Source organism: Enhydra lutris, unplaced genomic scaffold (genome assembly GCF_002288905.1).
Source record: "Enhydra lutris kenyoni isolate GAN:26980312 unplaced genomic scaffold, ASM228890v2 scaffoldscaffold48, whole genome shotgun sequence".
NCBI classification, from domain to species: Eukaryota; Metazoa; Chordata; class Mammalia; order Carnivora; family Mustelidae; genus Enhydra; species Enhydra lutris.
Genome location: NW_019154132.1, coordinates 13,425,983 through 13,450,228, shown reverse-complemented (window position 1 = coordinate 13,450,228; position 24,246 = coordinate 13,425,983). Strand labels below are relative to the sequence as shown.

The following is a 24,246-nucleotide window of genomic DNA, read 5'->3' as shown; positions in this document are numbered from 1 at the left end:
ATCCCACTCCCACAAAAAACCCTGGATGTCTCATAGGCCAGGATGAGGTCACATGGCTACCTACAGCAAGACAGGTTGCAAAAGAGAATGTTTAGCTTTTGCAGCCCTTCTGGTGGGAGCAGGACAAGGAAGAGGGAAGCTGGAAGTCTTTGTTGGGTTGGCATTCAACAGTGTCAGTTACAGTGTTTGTGTGATTAACACAGGCTGTACACTAGGGAGAAGGATATAATTAAGTTACCACCCTTTCGTGGTTAGAAATGCTTTAGAATGTCCTTTCCCTTTATTTCCAAGAACCTGTGGCTAATTTTATTTTATTCCATGCCACAGAATATTTTTACTGGTTCTCTGACCAAATTTTAATTCCTTTTTTTTTTTAATTCTAAAACTAATTCTCTTGGGATTTGTTCCAAATAACTTGCATATTTGAGGAAAAATAAATCTGTTAATGAACAAATTCACATACATGCTTATTTCTCAAAACTCCTCCCCAATCTGCAGGGCAATATATCCTCAGCTTTGCCGAATTATTTTGGCCAAAGCACAGCATAACCCAGATACCACTCCCCTTCCATTCAACAGTGCTGTACCCCCATATCCTGAGGTTTATTTTTGCCTCGGTGGCCTTTGGTTGCATGGCAGAAGCACGCGTTTCCCCCAACTCTCCTATCTGTTCTTGACCTCTGTTCCCAGCTTCCTGGTTCCTTCTTTTCCAACTATCTCCTATAAGAATAACTCAGAACATACATACTAGATCTGAAATTCACATGGTTGAGGGACAGTAAAAAAGTGAGTCTACAAAAAAAAAGTGAGTCTACATCTGGCAGAAGTCAGGGTTGGGGAGGAACGGCTGTGGCACAGTTGGTGACCATCAGGCTTGCGAAGGGGGCAGTGGAACTTACTGAACATCCTGTTCTTTGTGGGATCCTGCAGATTCCCAGCGAAGCCAATTCCTTCATGCAACCGAGGACGGGTGCACCTGCAGAAAGTCTGCTTAAGATGCGTGAATGCAGTTAAACCAGAAGGCCAGTGCTCAGTGAGAATGAAAAAGCTGTTGAACTGAGCATGGTCAGGTCATTCCGAGTCTTCCCCATTAATACTTATGTGAAAGCTTTTGCTTGGTTATGAACACCGCAAGTGCTGGGAGACAGAACAATAGCCAAGTCCTCCAAGGTTTAGCAAACACTAAGGCAAAAAGTTTAAGGTTTGGAAAAGTCTATTAACTTCTGCTTGCCAATTAATAAAACCGTGATGATTTTGTTTTAGCGGCACAATATCTCGTTCTGGTTGCTAACCACCAGTTTTTATAGTCAGATAATTTCACAACCACTAATGCGATGAGTCAGGAGATCTGGGTTCAGCTCCCAGCCTGGCCACTTGCTGTGCTCTTGGGAAAACCACTGGACCTTGCCAAGCCAATGGTTCCCACATTTCTAAAATAACAGCAACAATAATAATGAGAATGGGAATCATTATGGAGCTTTGGTTTAGTGTGTTTCAGGCACGGTTCTAAAGTCTTTCCCGCTCATTTACTCTTCATCACATCCCTAGGAAGTAAGCACTGAAATGATCTCTTTACAGAGGGGGAAATCAAGGCAGAGACGAAGTAACGTGCCTCACAAGCACCCAGCTGATGCTCGGTGACTGCAGATTCAAACCCAAGCATTCTGACTCTGAAGAATAGAGACCCTACCCACTGATAGCACTTGGTAAGCATCAAATGAGGTAATAAAAAAAAAAAGTGAAAATGTTTTATAAAACTATAAAACCACTTGTGCAATTAACTGGAATCACCTACTCATAATTACCAGTAACGTTGCTTATACCACTACCCAAATAAGTACATTTCCCTTAAATCCACTCCCTTGCAACCTCCCCAGAGTACCAAGACAGATGAAGTTATTGAGAAAGATGCAGTATCCTAGCAAAAAACTAGTCCCGGGGCGCATGGGTGGTTCAGTCGGTTAAGCGTCTGCCTTCAGCTCAAGTCGTGATCCCGGGGTCCTGGGATTGAGCCCCACATTGGGCTCCCTGCTCTCCCTCTCCCTCTGTCTCTCTCACTGCTTGTGGTCTCTCTCTCTCTCTTAAATAAAGTAAATAAATAAATAACACAAATCCTTAAAAAAGCTGGAGTATAGATTATAGCAGGGATTGGAGGAACATAGATAACCTCAAGGAAATAACCATAAGCTCTCAAGTATTATATTATACCAGCCCTTCATATAAATCCCAGGGTGATTGTGAATGTTCATAATTTTATTCAGGGGTCTTTATATAAAAGGATTAATGTTGATATGAAGGCCACTGTCCAAGCCTTAGATTCATCCAAAGTGTAGACCTTAAATAATTCCTTATTATTTAGTTAGTATCTTTTTTTTTTTTTGGTGATATGATAATTAGGATATTTCATTCTTTTTCTTTTTAAAGATTTTATTTTTTAAAAAAGATTTTATTTATTTATTTGACAGAGAGAGAGATCACAAGTAGGCAGAGAGGCAGGCAGAGAAAGAGGGGGAAGCAGGCTCCCCGCCGAGTAGAGAGCCCAATGCGGGGCTCGATCCCAGGACCCTGAGATCATGACCTGAGCTGAAGGCAGAGGCTTAACCCACTGAGCCACCCATGCGCCCCTAAAAATTTTATTATTTTTTTTCAAGATTTTATTTATTTATTTGACAGAGTGAGAGAGCACAAGCAGGCAGAGCAGTAGAGGGAGAAGCAGAAGCAGGCTCCCCACCGAGCAGGGAGCCCGATGTGGGGCTCGATCCCAGGACCCTGGGATCATGACCTGAGCTGAAGGCAGTCGCTTAACCAACTGAGCCACCCAGGCACCCCCTAAAGATTTTATTTTTAAATAATAATCTTTACACCAAATTCAGGGCTCAAACTCATAACTTTGAGATCAAGAGTCGCACACTCCACCTAAGCCAGCCAGGGGTCCCTCAGATATTTCATTCCCAATCAACCAAGTCAACCAACTCTCTGTAGGACTACATGAGGAAAAAAAAAAAATCAGCCACTTTTCAAAGTTTCCCAGAAAGCTGGGCTACGCAAATCCTGTCTGGGCCCCTGGTAGCATTCACATCTTATCCGAATTGTTTTCTTTGCATAAAACCCTTCTTTCCTGCTTTCGGCTTCCCATGGAAACCATGTATGTCCTGCTCTTCCCAAGCAAAGTGGGAATTTAGATCTCAGATGGTAGGAAGAAGGGGCACACTTGAAGGGCACACTCGCTTTTTACCCCAGCTTCTTGTATGTTAAAAAAAAGTATATATGTATAAAATGTGTGTGTACACACACACACACACACACACACACACACACACACACAGCTTCACCAGAATAAGCAAATCCATAGAGACAGAAAGGGGATTGGTATCTGCCTGGGGCTGAGGGGGTGGAGAGTGAGTGCAGAGGGTACAAGGTTCCTTTTTGGGGTGATGACAATGTTCTAAAAATGGATTATGGTGACGGTTGCCCAACTCTGTGAATATACTGAGAACACACTTCAAATCAGTAACTTGTACACTGAACTCATTAAAAAACTGCTTTTTTAAAAAACTTGTCCATCCTACACGTTCAGTTTTCGGAGGGAGAACCCAAGCCAGAGAATTGTGCAGTTGACTTCCTGGGTCACAGAGCGGGTTGCTCACTGGAGGCCCCCCCTACTCTGGGAATAAGTGATTCCAGTTTCTTGCACATAGGGTCTTACAGTTTATAAAACATTTGTAAACCATTTTCACATTTTTTACCTTCACATTTTGACCTTTTGACCTTTGACCTTGCCTGCACACCCCAGGATTCCACCCAGTCTCCCAAGATGATGTTTTGGCTTCTGATAAATCCTAAATTTTTATTTAGTGATTAAGGTTCAGTGATAACTAAATGAAATGACCTAGTGCATCCCTCTGTTTAAAATGTTTTATGAGGGGGGCGCCTGGGTGGCTCAGTGGGTTAAGCCGCTGCCTTCGGCTCAGGTCATGATCTCAGGGTCCTGGGATCGAGTCCCGCGTCGGGCTCTCTGCTCAGCAGGAAGCCTGCTTCCCTCTCTCTCTCTCTCTCTGCCTGCCTCTCTGTCTACTTGTGATCTCTGTCAAATAAATAAATAAAATCTTTAAAAAAAAAAAATAAAAAATAAAATAAAATAAAATGTTTTATGAGGAAGGGCGCCTGGGTGGCTCAGTGGGTTTAGCAACTCCTTTGGATCAGGTCACAGGATGGAGTCCCTGTCTGGCTCCCAGGTCGCGGGCGGGGGAGGGGTGGGGGGAGTCTGCTTCTCCCTCTCCTTCTGCCCCTTCCCCTGCTCATGCTCGTGCTCTTTCAAATACCTAATATCTTTAAAATAATACAGTAAGTAAAATGTTTCATGAGGAGCAGAGTCGGCTCTGGTCTGCACAAGGAGAGAAACTGAGCTGGTGGGTTTGGAAATGTGTCCCCCCAGCCGCCTGGCGGGTACCATGTGGCGGGGGGACAGGCTCAGCACGGGGGCCCAGGGCACTCCCCTTGGGCCCAGGCCACCCATCCTCACCACCGGCCTCTCTTCTAGGGAGTGAGCGGGCATGGGGGCCAGAACCGGGCGCTACGACCGGCAGCAGGCGCAGAAGTCAGCCGTCCAGGGGCCCAGACCATCCGGCCCCACCCAGAAGGGCCCTTCGCCAAGACCTCCGCTGCCCCCAGCTCCGGCCTCGGCGGCGCCCGCCGGGGAAAGGACGCTGGGCTGGGTGGCCCTGGCGTCCCGGGCCTGTCCGGGAGTGCAGGGCATGTGCTCACGAGCGGAGCCGCTGCACGGAAGGCCGGAGCCCGCGGGGAGGCTGGCCGCTGCGCGGGGCCCACGGGGTCGCTCTCAGCTGGGGCTCATTGTCTCTGAAAGAGGGCGGCTCAGCCTGGGGACCGGATCGCTCTCCGTCCAGACCCACGGCTCCGGGAAAACCCGGTCCCCAGGGCTTGGCGCGGGCCTAAGGACCAAAGCTACGGAAGAGACTTGCCCCTACGGTCATTACAGGTAACGGGGGCCAGGGCCACCTGGGTGGGGGAGGCCGGAAGCCACGGACTCTCGGTTTCAGCTCAGGTCATGACCTCATGGTGGGGAGATAGAGCCTCGCCTCGGGCTCCACACTCATCAGGGAGTCTGCTTAAGACTTTCTCTCTCTGCCCCTCCCCCACTCGTGCTGTCTCTCTCTCTCTCTCTCTCTCTCTCAAATAAATAAATATATCTTAAGAAAAAGGCAACATGAGTTAGCAAGAAGGGGAACCTAAGTTTTGTGTGTGTGTGTGTGTGTGTGTGTGTGTGGTTTTTTTTTTTTACCTCTTGCTCATTCTCATTTACCAACAACATGGCCCTGAATCCCCACCAGTCTTCTGAACCCTTACCTCCTCCAGGGGGCCGTATGGGTGAACCCCATTCTTCCCTGCTCTCCTCCCTGCTAGCATCCTGCATCAGGGTCAGGAGCACGGCCTCCTGAATCAGCCTGCTTGGGTTTGAAATCCCTTGACCTTGGGAAAATGACTTAAACACCCAGTGCCTCGGTTTGCTTATCGGTGCAGTGGAGATAAGGACAGGACTTACGCCTGGGCTCCTGACTGGGATCACAGTAGTTTAGACACAATAGTACCGAGGAAGGAGGCGGTGCCTTGTCTTATCCTCTCTATCTTAGTTGTCGACTTGTTTTATAGTCGTTTCTAAGCATCCCTGGAAGGACTGTCCCCTCACTGATGTCCTTTCCCAGTGCTCAGTTAATGCCACGCACCAGCCGAGGCTTCAAGAAATGCCTGCTGGGGGCGCCTGGGTGGCTCAGTGGATTAAAGCCTCTGCCTTCAGCTCAGGTCATGATCCCGGAGTCCTGGGATCGAGCCCCACATCGGGCTATCTGATCAACAGGGAGCCTGCTTCCCTTCCTCTCTCTCTGTCCGCCTCTCTGCCTACCTGTGATCCTGTGATCTCTCTCTCTCTGTCAAAAAAAAGAAATAAAGGGGGCATCTGAGTGGCTCAGTGGCTTAAAGCCTCTGCCTTCAGCTCAGGTCATGATCCCAGAGTCCTGGGATCGAGCCCCACATCAGGCTCTCTGCTCAGTGGGGAGCCTGCTTCCCTTCCTCTCTATCTCTGCCTGCCTCTCTGCCTACTTGTGATCTCTGTCAAATAATCTAAAAAAAAAAAAAAAAAAAAAAAAAAAAAAAAAAATCTTTAAAAAAAAAAAAAAAAAAAAAGAAATGCCTGCTGTTTCCCGGAGCCAGTGGTTTCGAATTAGGAGAACATTTATCAGAACTTTTAACAAAGCTGATCTGCCCGTGTTTCAAACTCTGGATGACAGTTGGAAAAGAGTTGTCCCCTTCTTGTTTGTCTTGTTTCTCTTAAGCCTTGTTTCGTGTTTTCCCTGAAAGGGCCCTCTAGCTGCAGCCACCTGGTACCTTGGGACTGCCCCCAACTGGGCTTCAGATCACAGGTTAAAATTAGGCACCTCACTCTCGTGGTCAGTTCCAGAAGAGGCCGGGGTGTGTCAGAAGTGGATGGAGGAGACCTCCGGTGGAGAACACAGTGTAGGGGAATAGAGGCAAGAGCCCCCTGCCCCCCTCAAATGTTGGCATCCCCTGAGGGGGCATAGAGCCTGGGGATCCCCGAGGTTAGAAAAATCCCCAATCCGTGTCATGGCCTGTGTCTCCTGTGCAAGGTCTGCTGCTGCTACATTTTAGCTGTGTTGACAGCTGGAATCTTCCGGATTGTTCCTTTTGTGATTATAAACTGTCTTTGGAGTAGCGGGCTGTGGGTGGATGCCGTTTATAGACCTCCTTGGACCAATCAGCCTGCTCGCCAAAGGAACACTCTGCCTTACCCTCTCCTGGCATCTTCCCTGCAAAACAACAGAATATGACAGTCTGTTTGGGGGGAAAGGAAAGGAGAAAGGACGTCATTCAATTTAGGGACAGGAAGAAATACCCAAGCAGAGGCCAGACCTGAGTAGAATTCAGCAGGAATTCTCTTTTCTGCAACCTCCCTCCTCTCCCTGGACCTTTTCCCCATTCCGTGGTTCCCTTCTTCTGTCAGACACCTTACTAACCCATGGAGTATATGCACAGAAGCTTCTGATCTCAGGAAGAGGGCAAAGCTCACCCTTTCGGGGCTTCATTATGATGGTGGCTTTGACAACACAGAGATCCTAGCTTTTCTGCTAGGATCCAACCCTAGCTTTTCTGCTTCCTAGGGGTCTGAGCTATACTGCAAATCAGCTAGCCTCTCCCACGTGAGAGACAGATCATCACGCTCTGTGTGTTTGGAGGTGCAAGAAACCAGAAGCCAACTCACATGGGTCTAAGCAGTAAGGAAATTGACGGACATTCCCCACCCCACCCGCCCTAATTCAAAGTTCAAAGGAGACACGGTCTGCCTGAATCCTGCTGCCAGGGACCCAGGCTTGGTTGGCCTCCCTGCCTTCCATTCTTGATGGCAGCTGTCTCTTAAGGCCGGCTCCTTTCACAGAGTGACTGTCACCAGGATGGAGGGACCATGCCCTCGGGCACGGATTCATGACTGACACCAACGGAATGCCAGGTGCTGCTTGACTGAGGCCTGGGTCCTTAAAGCGGTTACTAGCAAGGTATGGACAGGGTTACCGGGGTTGGTATACGGATGGGAGTTCTCAAACTTGTGCATATGTCAGGATTACCCGAAGGACGCATAAAAACACAAATCACTAGACCGATAACTGGGCCTCGGTGCTTGAATTTCTGATTCTGCAGGTCTAGAGAAGAGCCTGAGAATTTACCTTTTTTTTTTTATTTTTTACTTACTTATTTGACAGAGAGAGAGCCAGAGCATAAGCAGGGGGAGCGGCAGCCAGAGGGAGAGGGAGAAGCAGGCTCCCACTGAGCAGAGAGCCCGATTCAGGATTCGATCCCAGGACCCTGAGATCATGACCTGAGCCGAAGGCAAAGGCTTAACCAACTGAGCCACCCAGATGTCCCAGAATTTGCCTTTCTAATGAGTTCTGAGATAACACTGAAGCCACAGGATCACACTTTGAAAACCACTAGCATAGTCCGATGAGAGGTACCCTAGGGGAACCCAGATTGCACAGTTAGGAAGAGTGAAATGGATGTTGGAGCATTCACTGTGATTTTCAGGATCTTGGAGAGTAAATATCTCAGCAATCTCTGGCTGGATAACAAAGCCTTCCAAAACCTGGTGGTCTAAAGCACCAATTTCTTATGATTTCTAATGTTCTGCGGATTGAGTGGGCTCTTCTGGGCAATTTTCACTTAGGGTCATCAGATTCTGGGTCGGGGCCAAATCGTCTGAAGAGGACGTTGTGACGGCTTGAAGCTGGCTTCTTCGTTCACGTGTCTGGCACCTGGTGCCAGACGGCGGGACTAGCCGAGGGCCATCGCCGGCATCGCTCTCCACTCAGCCATACCACGTGACTTGCTTGGGCTTTCTCCCAACATGGCAGGTTCAGGGGAATTGGATTTCTCATCTGGCAACTGAGTTTCCCCCAGAATACCCCTTCCAAGAAACCAAGGTGGCAGGCTTCTCCCGAGCTAGGCTTGGAGACCGCGCAGTACCCCTTCCGCCCCATGCTGCTGGTTATGTGTGCGTCCCAGAGCCAGCCCAAGTTCAAGGGAAGGGCGCTGCACGAGGGCGTCTATGTATGTAGAGGCCAGGTCATGGAGGGGTCATCCTGGGGACCAGCCACCACAGGGATTAAAGGAGATCATTCATGTAAAGTCCTGAGTATGAATGTAAGCATTTACCGTAAGTAAGCGTTCAGGAAATGAGCATTATCCTGATGGCTGATTTTGCTTCTTTCGCTTTCTCCACTGTTGAGGACTTTAAGGCTTTCTCGACTCAGAAAGGATTTTTCAGGCAGGAGCCAGCAGGTGAGGCAGTATTTCCATGGAACGTGATCGTTCCAGTGTCCCGGAAACCAGACATAAAAGTCTCTCTTTCCTTAACCAGGAGTAAGACGTGCTCTCCCAGGTATATCTGCTGTACGATGGAAACGTTCCTTTTCTACTGCTTTCCATATGGTGCCTATTTTAGAGCGTTGGCTTTTGATGAGAAATTTTTACTCGGGTTCCCTGTAGATTGGCTGACTCCGCTAAAAATTAGGACAGCTCTTTTATTATTCTGTCTTGGGACTTAGGTAAGAGCAAGTCCTCTGGTGTTCCCCACTCCCGTGTCAATTATGAAAAAGTCTCTAGAACGGCAGCTTCATGTTACTCCGTCTTGCTCCCATCAGCCACCACTATCCTGAAGCCAAAGACACCACTTCCCGATTTGAGCGATACTGTGCGTGACCTAGCTTCAGAATGGCCTCCTAGACAGAATGATTTTCCTTGTTTCTGCCAAACATGCACACATGGGCATGTTTCTTTATACCTGCTGGTGTTTCTTCCTTTCCTTCCGAGTGGGAGTGAGTTGGGTTTTGGTCCAGCTGTGTGATGGAGAGAAACTCGAGGGGCTTTCCGCTTCTGCATGTTGGCGGCAGGGGATGGGCTGGTGGGGTCCAATCCGTAAGAATCTGCTGGTTCTGAGGGAAAAGCACAGAGAGCCTGAGGGACTAGAGTGTCTGCCTGTCGGCCAATGTACCCGAGCAGCCCTGCCAAGCTCTGATGTGTTTAGACTTGAGCTTGAAGGTTGCACAAAGGCAAGTTCCTGGGATTTGTTCTGCCGTCTGAGTAGGCTGGGTGTTCTCACCGGGCTATTTCTGTACAAAAAGCTGTCTGGAACCATCTGAGAATCCACTCACCATCGCGGTTTACTGGAATATACCTACTAGTCATGCTGTTGCATCATTTCCCCTCCATTTTCTGCTGTAGAGGACGACTGTGTGTGTGTGTACGTGTGTATATCCGTGTGAGTGTGTGTGGTTGTGTATGTTCCAAAGTTATGTTACCATGGAGAGTTATTTGGAAAAGCTATCTTACAAACCACTTCAGCTGAACCTATAAAAACGCATTTCAAAAAATCAAAGCTCCTCTTGTATGCATAGACTCTATTGGGAAGGACCCACAAAAAAATGGTAACAGTGGTTTCCTCTGGGGAAGGGACCTGGAAGGGGGACGGTCAGTGTGCTGAGGGAGGCTTACTCTTCACTGTGTGCTGTTTACTTTTTTCTTAACATGAGCATATAATAGTTTTTAAAAGTGAAAACTGGAGGAGCACCTGGGTGGCTCAGTGGGTTTAGCATCCAACTCTTGATTTTGGCTCTGGTCATGATTCATGTTGTGAGATCGAGCCCCACATTTGGCTCCATGCTGGGCGTGGAACCTGCTTAAGAGTCTCTGTCTCCCTACCCTCTTAAAAAAAAAAAAAATGAAAACTGAGTTTAAGTGCTGAAGCTTCTCTTGGAAAACATTCACTGGACTCAAACATCCTCTTGGCTTCTGCACTCAGCTTCCCAGGAGGAAACTGGGAATCTTTGAGCCATCTTGGGCTGAGTATGAAGAATGAATCTGACTGCCTTCTAGGACGCACACTATGTGTTTTCAAGGACACTCTTCACCTCTAGCCATCGCAGTGGACAAAGTATGTTGAGAGGATACCGTGTTACTACCAGATTTAGTAGTAACTTTAAACGTATCCCGTCTAGCGATCTCCCAGAGAAAACACAGCAGTTGGACTCGGAAGCTCTGTTCCTGGTCAGGAAGAAAAATATTAAAACCTTCATGACGTGTCTACACATGTTTCAATTCCCTAACAGATGATGGCTCAGACTTCAGAGAATGTGGGGACCTTATTGTGTATTTTTACATTCTCTTTGCTGAGCTCACGCCCTGCCTCCAAACTAAGAGCACAAATTACAAGTGAACACCCCAACATTTCCTCCTCCGTCTTCACTCTACTGGGAGTCCATTAAAATAATGAATGTCTCTCATTACACAGCCTCTCTTTGACACCGTGTATGCAACTTGAGCTAACTGGATTGTACCAGACAGAGGCTATTCATTGGAAATCCTTCGCCAACTTGAGAGGGAGGAAAATAGAATAAAAAAAAAAAGAAAAACACTGCCCATCACAAAAATAACTGGAGCATTATGCAGTCTGCCAACAGTGGTCATTTGTGTTGAACTTGCTTTCACTGCTCTGTTAGATATACCACACCCTGCCCCCGAAATGATTACGCCCTTCCTTGGGAGTAGCAAAGTAATGGGAACTAGAAAAGCTCCTGTGAAATTGGCAAGGTTTAGTATAAATGTTTCCATTAAATCTGACAAAAGTGAGGATAGAGTTCATTCTGCGTTAGGGCTACCTGTCTGTTAAAGGCTGCCGTTCAGAGGCAAAGCCAGGCTTCTGTCGGCTTGAGCTAACTGCCCGGACCCGGTGGACCCGGCCGGCCGCGCGCAGGTTGCTGTTGTATTGTTCCGAGATGTTTGAAATTCTCACAACCCTTCACGTAATGCTAATGTTTTCCCGAGGGAAATACTAGATTTTTTTTTTTGTACACGGAGGCTACCAAGACTCAAAGCTGCCTCTTGAGGACACGGTGCCACTCCGCTGAACACAATGGGCCAGATGTCACCGAGGATCTCAGGATAGTCGGGGAAGTTTGCTGACTGCCCGCAATGTGCCAGACGTCTTCATATGTCCTCCTGTGCTGGTGACAGCCGCTCTGCAAGGCTGACGTCATCAACTGTGCTTTCCAAGAGGGTGGGGAGCTAAAGCACAGAGAATTGAGGGGCTAGCATTCTGCCACAGTAAGCGGCAGAGCTGGGATGTGCACCTTGACGCGAACTTTCTTCCCTACAGCAGAGACACTGCCTGTCAGTGGCCTCTCGGATGCTGCCGGTGAAAGGGTGGTTCATCATCTGGACAGGGTTTTCAGGGAGGCCGACCAGACCGCGGGTGGCACATGGATGAGAACGGGGACTTGGATTGCAGGGGGAGGTTCCGGTATTCAACAGCACACGAGGGCACCTGGAGAATGAGAGGTAGGATTCCTGCTAATCGAATAGCAGATAGAGAGGGACCGTGCTGGAGGGGCAGGATCCTGCCTCTAGAAAGGCCGGAGAGGAGGTAATAAGGCAGACCCTCCACCAAGTCGTGGAGGATACGATGGGAGCCATGAAGACATTGACTCATCGTCAAAGAGATCGAAGGAGTCGAGGTGGAAAGTCACACGGCAGGACTTTGTCACAGAGGATAGAACAGTGGCCAGTGACCAGCATCAGGTCAGAGCAAGACCAGCAGCATCCTGACTTGGTGCTGAGTCCCGACCCCGTGGCAGGAGCCAGGGAATGAATAACAGTGAACAAACTAGGTGAGGTCCATGCCCTATGGAGCAAGCGTGCAATGGGAGAAATAAACAAGGAAATATTTATCACAGGATCACAAAGACCGTAGAAAACCGTGCAGCCAAATGAGGCTCCACCACACTCATTAGATTGTGTCCAAGAGATGACAGGAGAGGACTTGGTGATGGCGGTGCTGTTTAGTCAGGAAGGGCCGCTCTCTATGGAATGTTCCGGAGAGATGGGAAGAAAGGGAGGGAGGGAGCTGCGAGAGCATCTAGGAGAAGAGCTCTGTGAGCAGAGCGTACTGGTGGGTTCCAGAAACAGCAAAGGAATCAGTTTCCCAGGTCGGGTTCCCCCGGAAGCAGTGTCTGTCCGAGATGGCGATTGGTGCCCGGCGAGTTCATGGGGGAATGCTCTTGGGATCAGCTTGTGGAAGGGAAGGGGGAAGGGAGCGAGACCAGGTTCAGGAGGAGCTGTCTCCCGTGACAGGAGTCTGAAGATAGGACGACCCTCCAGAGCTGTCCCACGCTGCGGAGGGGGCTGGGCCCTTGCACCCCTCTTTCATTCAGCAGTGGCTGCCCTGGGACAGGGGTGGGGTGGGCTGCTGGGGGGGGGTGGAGGCCGAGGCCACCTTCCTGCCCCGAGGCCATCCTCAGCACCCAAGGGCTGTCCATGGGCAGCGCTACCTCGGGCGTGCCAGCGATGGGAGCAAAGTGAGCCAGTGTTGACCGAAAACCAGCTCAGAGAGGCGTCCAGGGGCCACGTCATACAGGCCGTGGAGACCCTCCTCAGGACAGGCTTTCATTCCACACGGGGTGGGGCACCGTGGAAGGTCCTGAGAAAGGAATGACAAGCTCTAATTTATGTTTTAACCTGATGGCTCTAGCAACGGAGTGTCACAGACCATAGCTGAGCAGGAGGGGACATAGGAAGACTGTGTGGGCCTGGGGTTCAGAGGAGAGGCCGCGGCTGAAACGCGACTGTGTCAGCTGTTGTGATGCCTCTAAAGCCACGTGACCACAGATGGCCCTTGGGGAGTGAATGCAGAGGGGAGGAGAGAAGAAGTCTGAGGACTGAGTTCCGGAATATTCCAGTGGCTGGGGTGTTGGGGAGATGAGGAGGACGCCGCAAAGAGAGACAAGCGAGGATGTAGGAGAAGCATGGGGGAGTGGTGGTCCCGAGGCCAAGTGAGGAAAGGGTTCCACAGCGGAGAAGAATCAGCTGGTGAGAGGTCGAGTGAGAGGAGAGGAGGAGGGGTGCCCGTTAGGCCTGGCGAGTGACCTGGACAAGAGCAGTAGCAGGGGAGCGGCAGGGTGAGAGCCTGGTGAAACTGCATTAAAAGATAATGGGAGAGGAATTGAAGACAGTAGGAACAACTTCCTGGAGAGTTCTGCTGGAGGAGCAGAGCATCGGGGGCATGGCTGGATGCGTTCGGGATCCAGAGGAGACCGGGGCGTCTCGGGTCTCCCAGAGACAGTCCAGCTCCAGAGTCTGGGCTGGGGGGGAGTCCATGGCTGAGCACAGAGGGGCCCAACTGAAGGCTGGAGGTGGTAGGATTTCTGGAAGAGGAGGCCATGCAAATCCTGATGTGCTGAGTGGAGGGAAGGAGAACAGGACATTCAGATGGACCTGTCTTTATACAACGACTGTCCTCCTATTGACGCTGAGAAGTTGACTATGGATTGAATTTCTCTTGAAAACTTGATCTTTTAACTACACGGGGGGAAATTATTTAAAGGAAGCCAGCAGTGATTTTTTTTTAATGTGAAAAATCCTCTCAGAATAGAGCTGTGTTAGGAGAATTTCCATGTATCAGTTTTTCCAAAACATGGGTACCCCCATAACTGCACTTTGGGCTCTTGGCTACATCTAGTATGAAACTAAGTATCATTATACAATATTTTCTTCAAAGGCTCTTAAACAAAAACATTGAGGCCATCCCAATCTGACTGTGAGATTTTAGAACAGCCTGTCGTTTTTAAAAGCTAAAACATGGCGTCGGAAAGTTCTTTTCCAGATGTCCCTGAGGAAGCCTGGCCAAGCCTGGCAATGAGGCAAGAAAACAGGAATTTGGGGCCAGAAGGCCAGTTGTCCTCCAGACCCGAGGGAGATAGATACTCATCACGAGCCCCAGGGCTTTAGGGAGGGCTTTGAAAATTAAAGGACCAGACTCTAACGTGAACAGGACCGTGGATAGCAGCATGGGACCGGGGGGAGGGGGGGGGGTGGGGGGGTGGGGGGGGAGGGGAGAACAGAAGACGTGGCCGCCTGAGAATGGTTGCCGAGCACGTGGGCGTAACAGCCTTGGTCCACACGAAGGAGAAGGTGCCCACCATGTGCTTGGAGCTTTAAGGCTGTAGGGTGTCACTGTGAAACTGACATCTCCAAGACGGAAGTAACATCTCCAAGAAGCGCCGGCCACCCAGGGGCCTTTGACATGTGATCCCACTGCTGGGACTACTCAGCCCTCCCCTCCATCCCCAGTGGACTCTTACTCAGCCTTGAGGTCTCATCTCAAACCTGACAGCCTTCCTGACTCCCCTCCCTGAAACCTCATTTTATTTTTTTGTAGTGCAGATGTGGATTCCCAGCTTCTCCTTCCTTGCTTGGTCTTTGTGCACCTGCCGCCCGCCCTGGTTCCTCTTTCATTCCCTCCGGCTCTGATTTCCTCATTCCCCTTGGCTCAAAGCAAGCGCCTGACAGACAGTCTGCTCACACACTGCCATCTCCAGTGCTCGTCTCTGGCTCCAGCCGCCACGCGAGGTCAGTCCCCCCTGTTTCACCGGACAGACCGTTGCAGCTGCACCGTATCTGTGTGATCAAAGGTGCCCTCCTGCTTTGCCAGTCACATTCTTTATTTTATTTTTTTTTTAAGATTTAATTGACTTATTTGACACAGAGAGATTACAAGTCAGCAGAAAGGCAGGCGGAGAGAGCAGGGGAAGCAGGCTCCCCGCTGAGCAGAGAGCCTGATGTGGGGCTTGATCCCAGGACCCTGAGATCATGACCTGAGCCAAAGGCAGATACTTAATGACTGAGCCACCCAGGCGCCATTGCCAGTCACATTCGAAGGAAACCCTTTGGTCTCCTGACAAGAGATATTTCTGCAGATAATATTCCAGATAATCACCGAGACGCAATTTGATCTGCGTCCGAGGTCACCCCTGAGACTCCCCATTGCTGCATGGAGACCTTCCTGTGTAGGATTTTAGGATTTTGGGAGGACTCCATGAGGTCCCACATCATTGACGATTTCAAATATTCTACTGAAAAAGAGAAGAGCGAGAACGTGAGGACACCGGTTGTCACCTTCTAGCACCTTCCATCACCTTCCGAGGCTGTTGCATCAGAGCTGTTTGCTTTCCCTCACTGTAACCAGGACAAGACACAGGCCATGTACCTTAGAGTGCCCCATCCAGAAACCAAGCCAAGGCACCCAGCTCCCCTAGGCCTGTGACACTTCTATCACGTTTTCCTTCTTCCAGAGACAAATGTGGCTTAGAATCTTCAGAACCTACATCAAAGACTCACCATGGCTTTGGGTTATGGTTTCCTGAGGCTGCTTGCCAGAGTGCCAAGGAGCCATAGAATGTCTTTGCGCACCAAGACCCCAAGCCGCTGCTTATTACCACTTTAGGTATAGGGCTCAAAAATGCCAGCGGCCATCAAGCCAAGCCATCCTTAGCTAGGCTTTCAGAGCAGTGCCATCCACAAATATAAAACCTGGTATTAAGAAGTCCCACCCTTGGGGTGCCTGCGTGGCTCATTCAGTTGAGCGTTTGACTCTTGGTTTCGGCTCACATCATGATCTTGGGGTCGTGAGAGCGAGACCCGCATTGGCCATGCTCAGAAGGGAGTCGACTTGAGATTCTCTCTCTCCCTCTCTCTCTGCACCACCCACCCCTGCATGTGCATACACACTGTCTCCCTCTCTCTCCCATGTTCTCTCTCTCAAATAAATAAATCTTTTTTAAAAAAGATTTTTATTTATTTGACAGAGAGAGACACAGCAAGAGAGGGAACACAGCAGGGGAAGTGGGAGAGGGAGAAGCAGTCTCCCCTCTGAGCAAGGAGCCCGATGCAGGGCTTGATCCCAGGACCTTAAGATCATGACCTGAGTCAAAGGCAGACACCTAACCACTGAGCCACCCAGGTGCCCCTAAATAAATAAATCTTGAAGAAGGAGAAGAAGAAGGGGTCCTATCCTTGCCTCTGTGGAGGCGAATTAGACAAATTTTAACTTCTGATATTCATATGCATCTGACAAGGGCTTGCTTGTATCCAGATATATTAAAAAAAAAAAACTCTTACAAATCAATAAGAAGACAAGCATCCCATTTCTTTAATGGGCAAAAAACTTAAACAAACATTTCACAAGAGGAGACCTACAATGGACCAATAAGCGCAGGAAAAATGCTCAACATTTTTATTTATCAGAGAAATGCAAATTAAAGCCACAAAAAGACGCCACTACACATCCACTGGAATGGCTAACATGTGAAAAACTGACACCGCCACCAAGTGTTGGCAAGGATGTGGAGTGACAGAGCTCTCAGACACTGAAGGTGAAAACCAAAATGGTACAACCACCACCGTTGGAAAACAGTTTGGCCATTTCTCATAAAGTTACACTAACCATATGACCCAGCAATTCTACTCCTGTTTCTTTTACCCAAGAGAATTGAAAATTTGTGTCTACACAAAGACTTGTACATGAGTGTTCATGGAAGCTTTATTCATAATAGCAAAACAAAATTGAAAATACCCAAAATGTCTGTCAGCCAGCGAAGAGGTAAACGAATTCTGGTAGATTCATATCTTAGAATGCTTCTCAGCAATAAAAAGGAACAAAGTTCTGGTATACAAGACAGGAGCGAATTTCAGAAACATTACACTCAGTGAGAGAAGCCAAATACCCCAGAGCATACACAGTCTGATCCCATTTTTATGAAATTCTAGGAAAGGGGAAAATAAACCTATAATGACGGAAACATTCTCAACTTCATACACAATTAAAAAAAAAAAAGACAAAGTAAAACCACAATGAGGTGTGGTTTTTTAATCTCCAGGACTGCAAAAAATATGTGCTTTGAGCAGAACACAAGTCTAGATTAGAGGTCAGAGACAGAGTTTGGGGACTGATTGCAGAGAGCCACAAGGGAACATTTTGTGGTGACAGAAATGTTCTATATTTTGATGAGAGAGTGACTACCCAAGAGTATGCGTTTGTCAACATCCATCGAAATGTACACTTAAGATGGGGATTTTATTGGGTACAAATTGTACCACAACCAGGGGAATAGGGAGTTATTGTTTAATGGGTACAGAGTTTCAGTCAGGAATGACAAAAAGTTCAGCCTTTTCATGGTGGTGATGGATGTCACTTTTAATGTAAATTTTAAATTCTTCATGTAAACTGTTAAGCAACAATCTGAGCGTACATAATGCCAAAGAATGGTACACTTGAAAATGGCTGCAATGATAATTTTTGTATTGTGTGTATTTTACCACAATGAAAAAATTCTACCTCTGGGGGGCTTTGGTGGCTCAGTCAGTTGAGTGAATGACTCTTGGTTTCAGCTCAGGTTGTGATCTCAGGGTCATGAGATGGAGCCCTTCGTTAGGTTCTACCCTCAGTGGGGAGTCTGCTTGTCCCTCTCCCTCTGCCCTCTGTTCCTCCCCTCCACGATCCCTCACCCTCTCTCTCTCTCTCTCAAATAAATAAAGAAAACCTTGAACAAAAAATTCTACCTCCCTAACATTAATTTTACAAAAATGGAAGAGGGTATTCCAAATAGAAGTTTGGAAAAGAATGAACTACAATGCCTTGGGAATGAATATATAAATGGAAATGAATATACAAAATCTGGAAAAACTGATGGAGGATCTACGGATGCTAGCTGGCCGTCAAATGCTCCTGGGCCGTCAAAGAGGATAGACCTGGTGGCCATAGGGCAGAGAAAGAGCTGAGATCAAAAGCCAGAGTTGTAGCTCCTGCCCTGTTCACTTGTGTGGCCTGGCTGTGTCACTTTTCCTCTTTGAGGAACACATAAAACGTGTGGGGGCTGGTATGTGGGGGCTGGTGGCTTGCATCCAAGGAGGGCCCCGCCGCAGGGTTGACACTGTTTCTATGTCCATCAGGGATTTCCTTCCCTACAGAGTGAGAGAGTCGAGCGAGTGGAGAAGCTACAGCTTACGTCAGACAGACCTAACGTGTGCTTTAGAGAAGTAAACAGCATTTGCATCTATGATAATAATTATGATTATATAACATTAGATAGTAATTATTATTTCTCTTAAGGAAGTCTTGCCAGTTTTTTCTTTGTTCCAATTAACTTCTGCTAAGCACTCCTGTTTTGTGTCCAGGCCTCTCCCTCCCTATTTCTTTCTCTCTCTCCCTCTGTCTCTCTCCCCAACCCCAACCTCACCCCACCTCACCCCACCCCACCCCCAGGGCCTTCCCTCCCTTTCTGTTTTTTTTTTCTTTCTTGTGACTCAAAAACCTGCCTATCAACAATCCCTCAAACCAGTTCTACAAAGGTCACAGTGACCTGCTTCCTCATTGCTGATTCCAGAACACTCTTTATTTTTTTTTAAAGGTTTTATTTATTCACCTGACAGAGAGAGAGGGAGCACAAGTAGGGGGAGGGGGAGTGGGAGTGGGAGAGGGAGAAGCAGACTTGCCATTGAGCAAGGAGCCCGATGGGGGGCTCGATCCCTGGACCCTGAGATCATGACCTGAGCCAAAGGTAGATGCTTAACCAACTGAGCCACCCAGATGCCCCAGATTAAATCTTGATCCTTCCTGAACTCTTGGCCAAACTTGACACAGAGAAGCCCTCCAGCTAAGAGAACTGGGGACTCTTCCCTTCGGAGCTGCCATCGGTCTGAGTCCCCTCCTGCCTCCCAGCCTGCGCCAGGCTCCCCCATCCCAGCCTCCTCTTTTTTCTTTTTATCCCTTCCAGGACCAGAAATGCAAACGTTTTCTGCAAAGGGCCAGATCGCCAATATTTCAGGTCTAGGAGGTCATAAGGCCCCTATTGCACATTCTTTTGTTCTTTCTTTGTTTGGCGATGTCCCAAACCCTTTCCAATGTATAAGCCATGCTCTCAGTCTTTGTGGTGCCCCCCTCACTCCGTGGGTCCCTCCTGGGCCATTCTGCCCACCACCCCCACTCAACGCCCACCTGGAACCCCACGGCCTAATGGGAAGGTCTCTAAGTTCCACCGTCCCAGGAGAAGGGTGTCGAGGATGCCCCATCTTCCACATTCCAAGGAAACTGATAGATTCACAAGAGCAAAGGGGCCCAGTACGGGCCCAGATGATTTACAAAAATAACTGTCGATGGCTTTTAAGCTTGTTAACATTCTCAACCTCAAACAGGATGAAAGAAAGGCAAAGTAAAACCACAAGGAGATGTGTTTTTTTGGATCCTGTACAACAACAAAAATGAAAGGGTAATAACGTAAGGTGTTGATAATTCAATGGAGAAATAAAGCATCACCCTTTCTCTGTGGGTCATTTTGCAATGTTTCTATCAAAAAGACTTCGGACCCAAGAGTTCCATTGGAGATAGTTAGAGAAAAAGCAGACTGGGGGATGCAGGGGCGGTGGGTCAGTGCTTGGGTAAATGAGGGCGGGGGCGGGGGCGGGGGCGATCCATGCTTATGGGATAGATTGTTAACAGTGCTGAGGGCGGGGCACAGAGCAGAAGCTGGGAGGCGGGGTGGGAGGAGGAACGAACTTTTTCACTGTGAAGCTTTTTGTATTGTTAGAATATTTTTATCTTATGCATATAGTATTATTACAAAAAAAAAAAAGCCATAAACGAATGAATGGAGATGGATGGATGGATGGATGGACGGATGGATGGATGGATGGATGGATGGGAATATCTTATAAACAAAGAGAAAGGAATACTTGAGATAGAAGGGACCGTGGTGATCGTCTCCTCCAAAGCCATCATTTGCTGATAAGGAAACTGAGTCCGGAGCAGGTCCCTGACTGCTGAGAGCTCACTGTTGCTGACTGAGCTAGAACTTGAGCTCAGGCTGCTAATTCTCAGTCCAGCACTGGTCCCTCTAGCTACAACACGGTGCATCACGTCTCTTAGATGACCCTTGGATGCAGGAAGTTTAGCTATGTAATTTGAACTTGAGGAAGAAATAAAAATATTTGTAAAAATGATCATTTGCTGGGGCGCCTGGGTGACTCAGCCGGTTCTCTTGGTTTTGGCTCAGGTCATGACCCAAGCTCCAAGCTCAGCAGGGTGTCTCCTTCAGATGCTCTCTCTCCCTTTCTGTCCCCCTCCCTTCCCAAGCTGGTGCTCTCGCTCTCTCTCTCCCCCTCACTCCTTCTGCCCCTCTCTCTGCTTGGGTTCTCTCTCACTCTCTCGCTCTCTCTCAAATAAATCTTAAAAAAAAAAAAGATTATTTGCAATGTATTTTCATGAACCCCCCCCCAAAAAAAGGCCCACTGTTGTATTTTTTATTTTATTTTATTTTTTTAAAGATTTTATTTATTTATTTGACAGAGAGAGATCACAAGTAGACAGAGAGGCAGGCAGAGAGAGGGAGGGAAGCAGGCTCCCTGCCAAGCAGAGAGCCCGATGCAGGACTCGATCCCAGGACCCTGAGATCATGACCTGAGCCGAAGGCAGCGGCTTAACCCACTGAGCCACCCAGGCGCCCCCCACTGTTGTATTTTTTAAACTACCAAAGTGTTAAATGCTTTGGTGTCTATTGAATTGGTAGAAAATTTAAATAATGCAGATGTGTATTGTAGTGTTGTTTCCACAACAAGCATTCCACCCCTCCCCCATCATGTCACAGCCATGAGTGATTTACATGGGATCTACTGTACTCCCAGCTCCAGGGGACACTTTGATCAATCTCAGTAGGACTCCTTGCCACAGTGGTTTATTTAGAGTATATAGGCCCAAGCTGATACTTCCCTGCCATTCCTCTGGCCCCCGGAGTTCATTCAGGGTTGGTTCCATCGACACTGAAGCTGAAGACTTTTGCTAAGTAACAGAGGACATGAACACATCCCTGCTTCAGGATACGGTGGGGTGCTTATGTGAAGCCTGGAACCGCTGCAACCTTTTTGCCACCATGAGGGAATCTTGCTTATGAATGCAGCTAACACAGCTGAAAGCAGAGTACAAAGATGGGAAGAATCCAGTTCCTTGAAGACATTGCTACATTGCCAAATCACACCAATCCCAGCCTTGTCAAACTGTCAAATCACACCAGACCTCTGGGCCTTCCAGTGGCATGAGCAAATGTTCCCCTGTAGTATTTCATCTGGTTTGGGTTAGGCTTTCTGTCACTTATGAACTCAAGAGACCTAAATGATACATATTTAAAGAAGTGAATGTCCCCCTACTTCCACATTTAAGGAATAACTACTGTAAATGACTTGGTGTGTGTCCTTTTTCTTACATCACTCTGTGGGGGTGGGCTGTTGAAGTGGTATGTGTCCCTTTGTACCTATGCACACACCTAGTTGATTTAAAAAAATCCATTTCACTGCTTGTGTCATTTTATAACTTCCTTTTTTTCTACTTAATAAAACGGCATGAGGAGTTTCCCTGTCGGTACAAATGAAGCTAGCTACCTACTGCTGTAGGGCTTCCCAAGGTATGACTGTAACTTATTTATCAAACCATCCTTGTGATTTTATTTTCTTTTATTATTTTTAGATATTTTTTATTTATTCATTTGAGATAGAGCAAGTGAGAGCACAAGCAGGAGGGAGGGGTAGAGAGAGGGAGACAAGCAGACTCCACACTGAGCGGGGAGCCTGACGTGGGGCTGGATCCCAGGACCCTGAGATCATGACCTGAACCAAAGGCATATGCTTAACCGACTGAGCCACCCAGGCGTCCCCGATCCTTCTGAAGTCCCTGATCCTTCTAATGCTAGAATCTTGTATTTTGTCTGTCTATTATAATAGTACATCCTTGTGCAAGTGTGAGGTATGCTAAAGGGAGTGATCATATGCACAGGGTTTGGAATCAGACTCCCTGGATTTAAATCACTAATCACTCACCAAGAAAACTTAACTTCTCCAAGCCTCAGTTTCTTGGAAAATGGAGGTGATGATAGGTCATCTTGTGATGCAAATGACGTCATCCTTGTGATGCACTTGGTGTGGCGTCTGGTACACAGGAGGTGCTCTGTGAAGGCTGCCCATTGCTGTATCACCGGAATGCACCAGAACTGTACTTTCTGGACACAAGCTTATTTACATTTTATATCATGGTAGATGCTGCCAATTGCCCTCCAGAAATAAACCAAGTTATACTTTCTCCCAGAGCGCTTTTCACCCCCAGCTTTAGCAACACTGGATCTTGTCCATTTCTGTCAACCCTGGAGGCAAAAAAGTTACTCATTGCTGTTTTAACGTGCATATCTTGGGTCAGTAGCAGACCCTTTCCTTGTTTACCAGCCACTTGTATTACATGAACGGCTTGTGCAATCCCTCTGCCTGCTGCTCCCCCTGCTTGTGCTCTCTCTCTTTCTCCCTCTGACAAATAAATAAACCCTTGTCAGAGAGAGAGCACACAAGTGGGAGAAAGAGACATAGGGAGAAGGAGAAGCAGATTCCCCACTGAGCAGGGAGCCTGATGTGGGGCTCGATCCTAGGACCCTAAAATCATGACCTGAGCTGAAGGCAGCTACTTAACCCACTGAGCCACCCAGGCGCCCCCTTTCATAAAACATTTAAATACAGGTAGTGATATTGACGAGATTGGTCCATTTAGTATTACAGAATACTACTTTAAAAAATGGATCCAATAAATTATGATCTAAGATTCAACAACAACCAAAGAATTACCTTCTAAATGAGACAGATGAAAATGGCAGGCGTGGAAGGAGGCCACCTGAACAAGGATCAGTTCCTTGGATTCTGCCCTGAGATCATGCGGGAACATGCCCCCGGGGACTCCCTACACCTTTGAGCTTGACTCTTTCTTCGTTGGCTTTTAGGATCTTCGAGTAAGGGGAGTTTGGGTAAAAGGAGGGCAAGGGAAGGCGGAGGTGCATAAGGATTGTTTTAATGTTTCATTTTGATTTTAAAATCTCATACTGGAAAACCCTGGCCTGTAGATGAAACTTGTATTTGGTTTAGAAAGTACTTTGGTTTATATTTGGTTTATAAAGTACTTTGTAATTTGCTCTTGAACACATCCTAGACTCATCTTTTTTTTTTTTTTTTTTAAGATTTTATTTATTTAGAAAGAGTGCACATGAGCATGAGCCGGGGTGGAGGGCAGCGCAGAGGGAGAGAGAGAGAGAGAGAGAGAGAGAGAGAGAGAGAGAATCTCGAGCAGATGAGGCACTGAGGGCAGAGCCTGACGCGGGGCTCTGTCTCATCACTGTGAGACCATGAACTGAGCCAACCCAAGGGTTGGATGCTTAACTGACTGAGCCACCCGGGCCCCCCCACTCAGGCTCATCTTGATTCTCTTCCCCACGTGGCCCTGTGCTCTCTGGTCTCTGTAGGGCCTTTGCAGGTGCCTGGCTGGCCTTCCTCCCATGACTACTATGCCCACTCTTATGGGGTGAATTGTGTCCCTCAGAATTCATGTGCTGAGGTTCTAACTTCAAGTACCACAGAACGGGGCCTTATTTGGAAATAGAGCCTTGCAAATGTAATGAGTTAAATCAGGGGGAGGCCACACTGGGGGTGGGGGGGCCGGTGGGCCGGGCCCTTATGCCAAGAGGAACTGGTATCCTTATGGAAAGGGGGAAATTTGGACACAGAGCCCTGCAGGGAGGGTGCCGTGGGAAGACAGGAGTCAGGCTGCCACAAGCCAAGAAGCCCCAAAGATTGCCTGTTAACCCCAGGGAACCGGGGGAGAGGCAATGGAAAGGGGGAAAAAAGCCCAGCTTACAAATCATCTTCAGATGGAATCACTTTTTATAAATAATTTGGATGCAGCTAACATATGGTAGGTTTTGAAGACATTCAGTTACATGTGTATTTGATCTCATTTCTTTTTCATATTTTGGACATAAT

The 24,246-nt window shown here is 48.0% G+C and overlaps 1 protein-coding gene across 1 annotated transcript in view; it reads left to right on the top strand.

Annotated features, from left to right (window-relative positions):
• The first annotated feature begins 396 nt into the window (after window positions 1–396).
• The window catches only part of LOC111156713 (N-acetyl-beta-glucosaminyl-glycoprotein 4-beta-N-acetylgalactosaminyltransferase 1-like), a 24,316-nt gene continuing 466 nt past the window's right edge, over window positions 397–24,246 (top strand). The window contains exons 1-2 of the mRNA XM_022517757.1: window positions 397–1,706; window positions 4,541–4,996. Coding sequence (XP_022373465.1) covers window positions 4,554–4,996 — 443 coding nt within the window. The 5' untranslated portion in view covers window positions 397–1,706; window positions 4,541–4,553. The remainder of the gene's footprint in view (window positions 1,707–4,540; window positions 4,997–24,246) is intronic.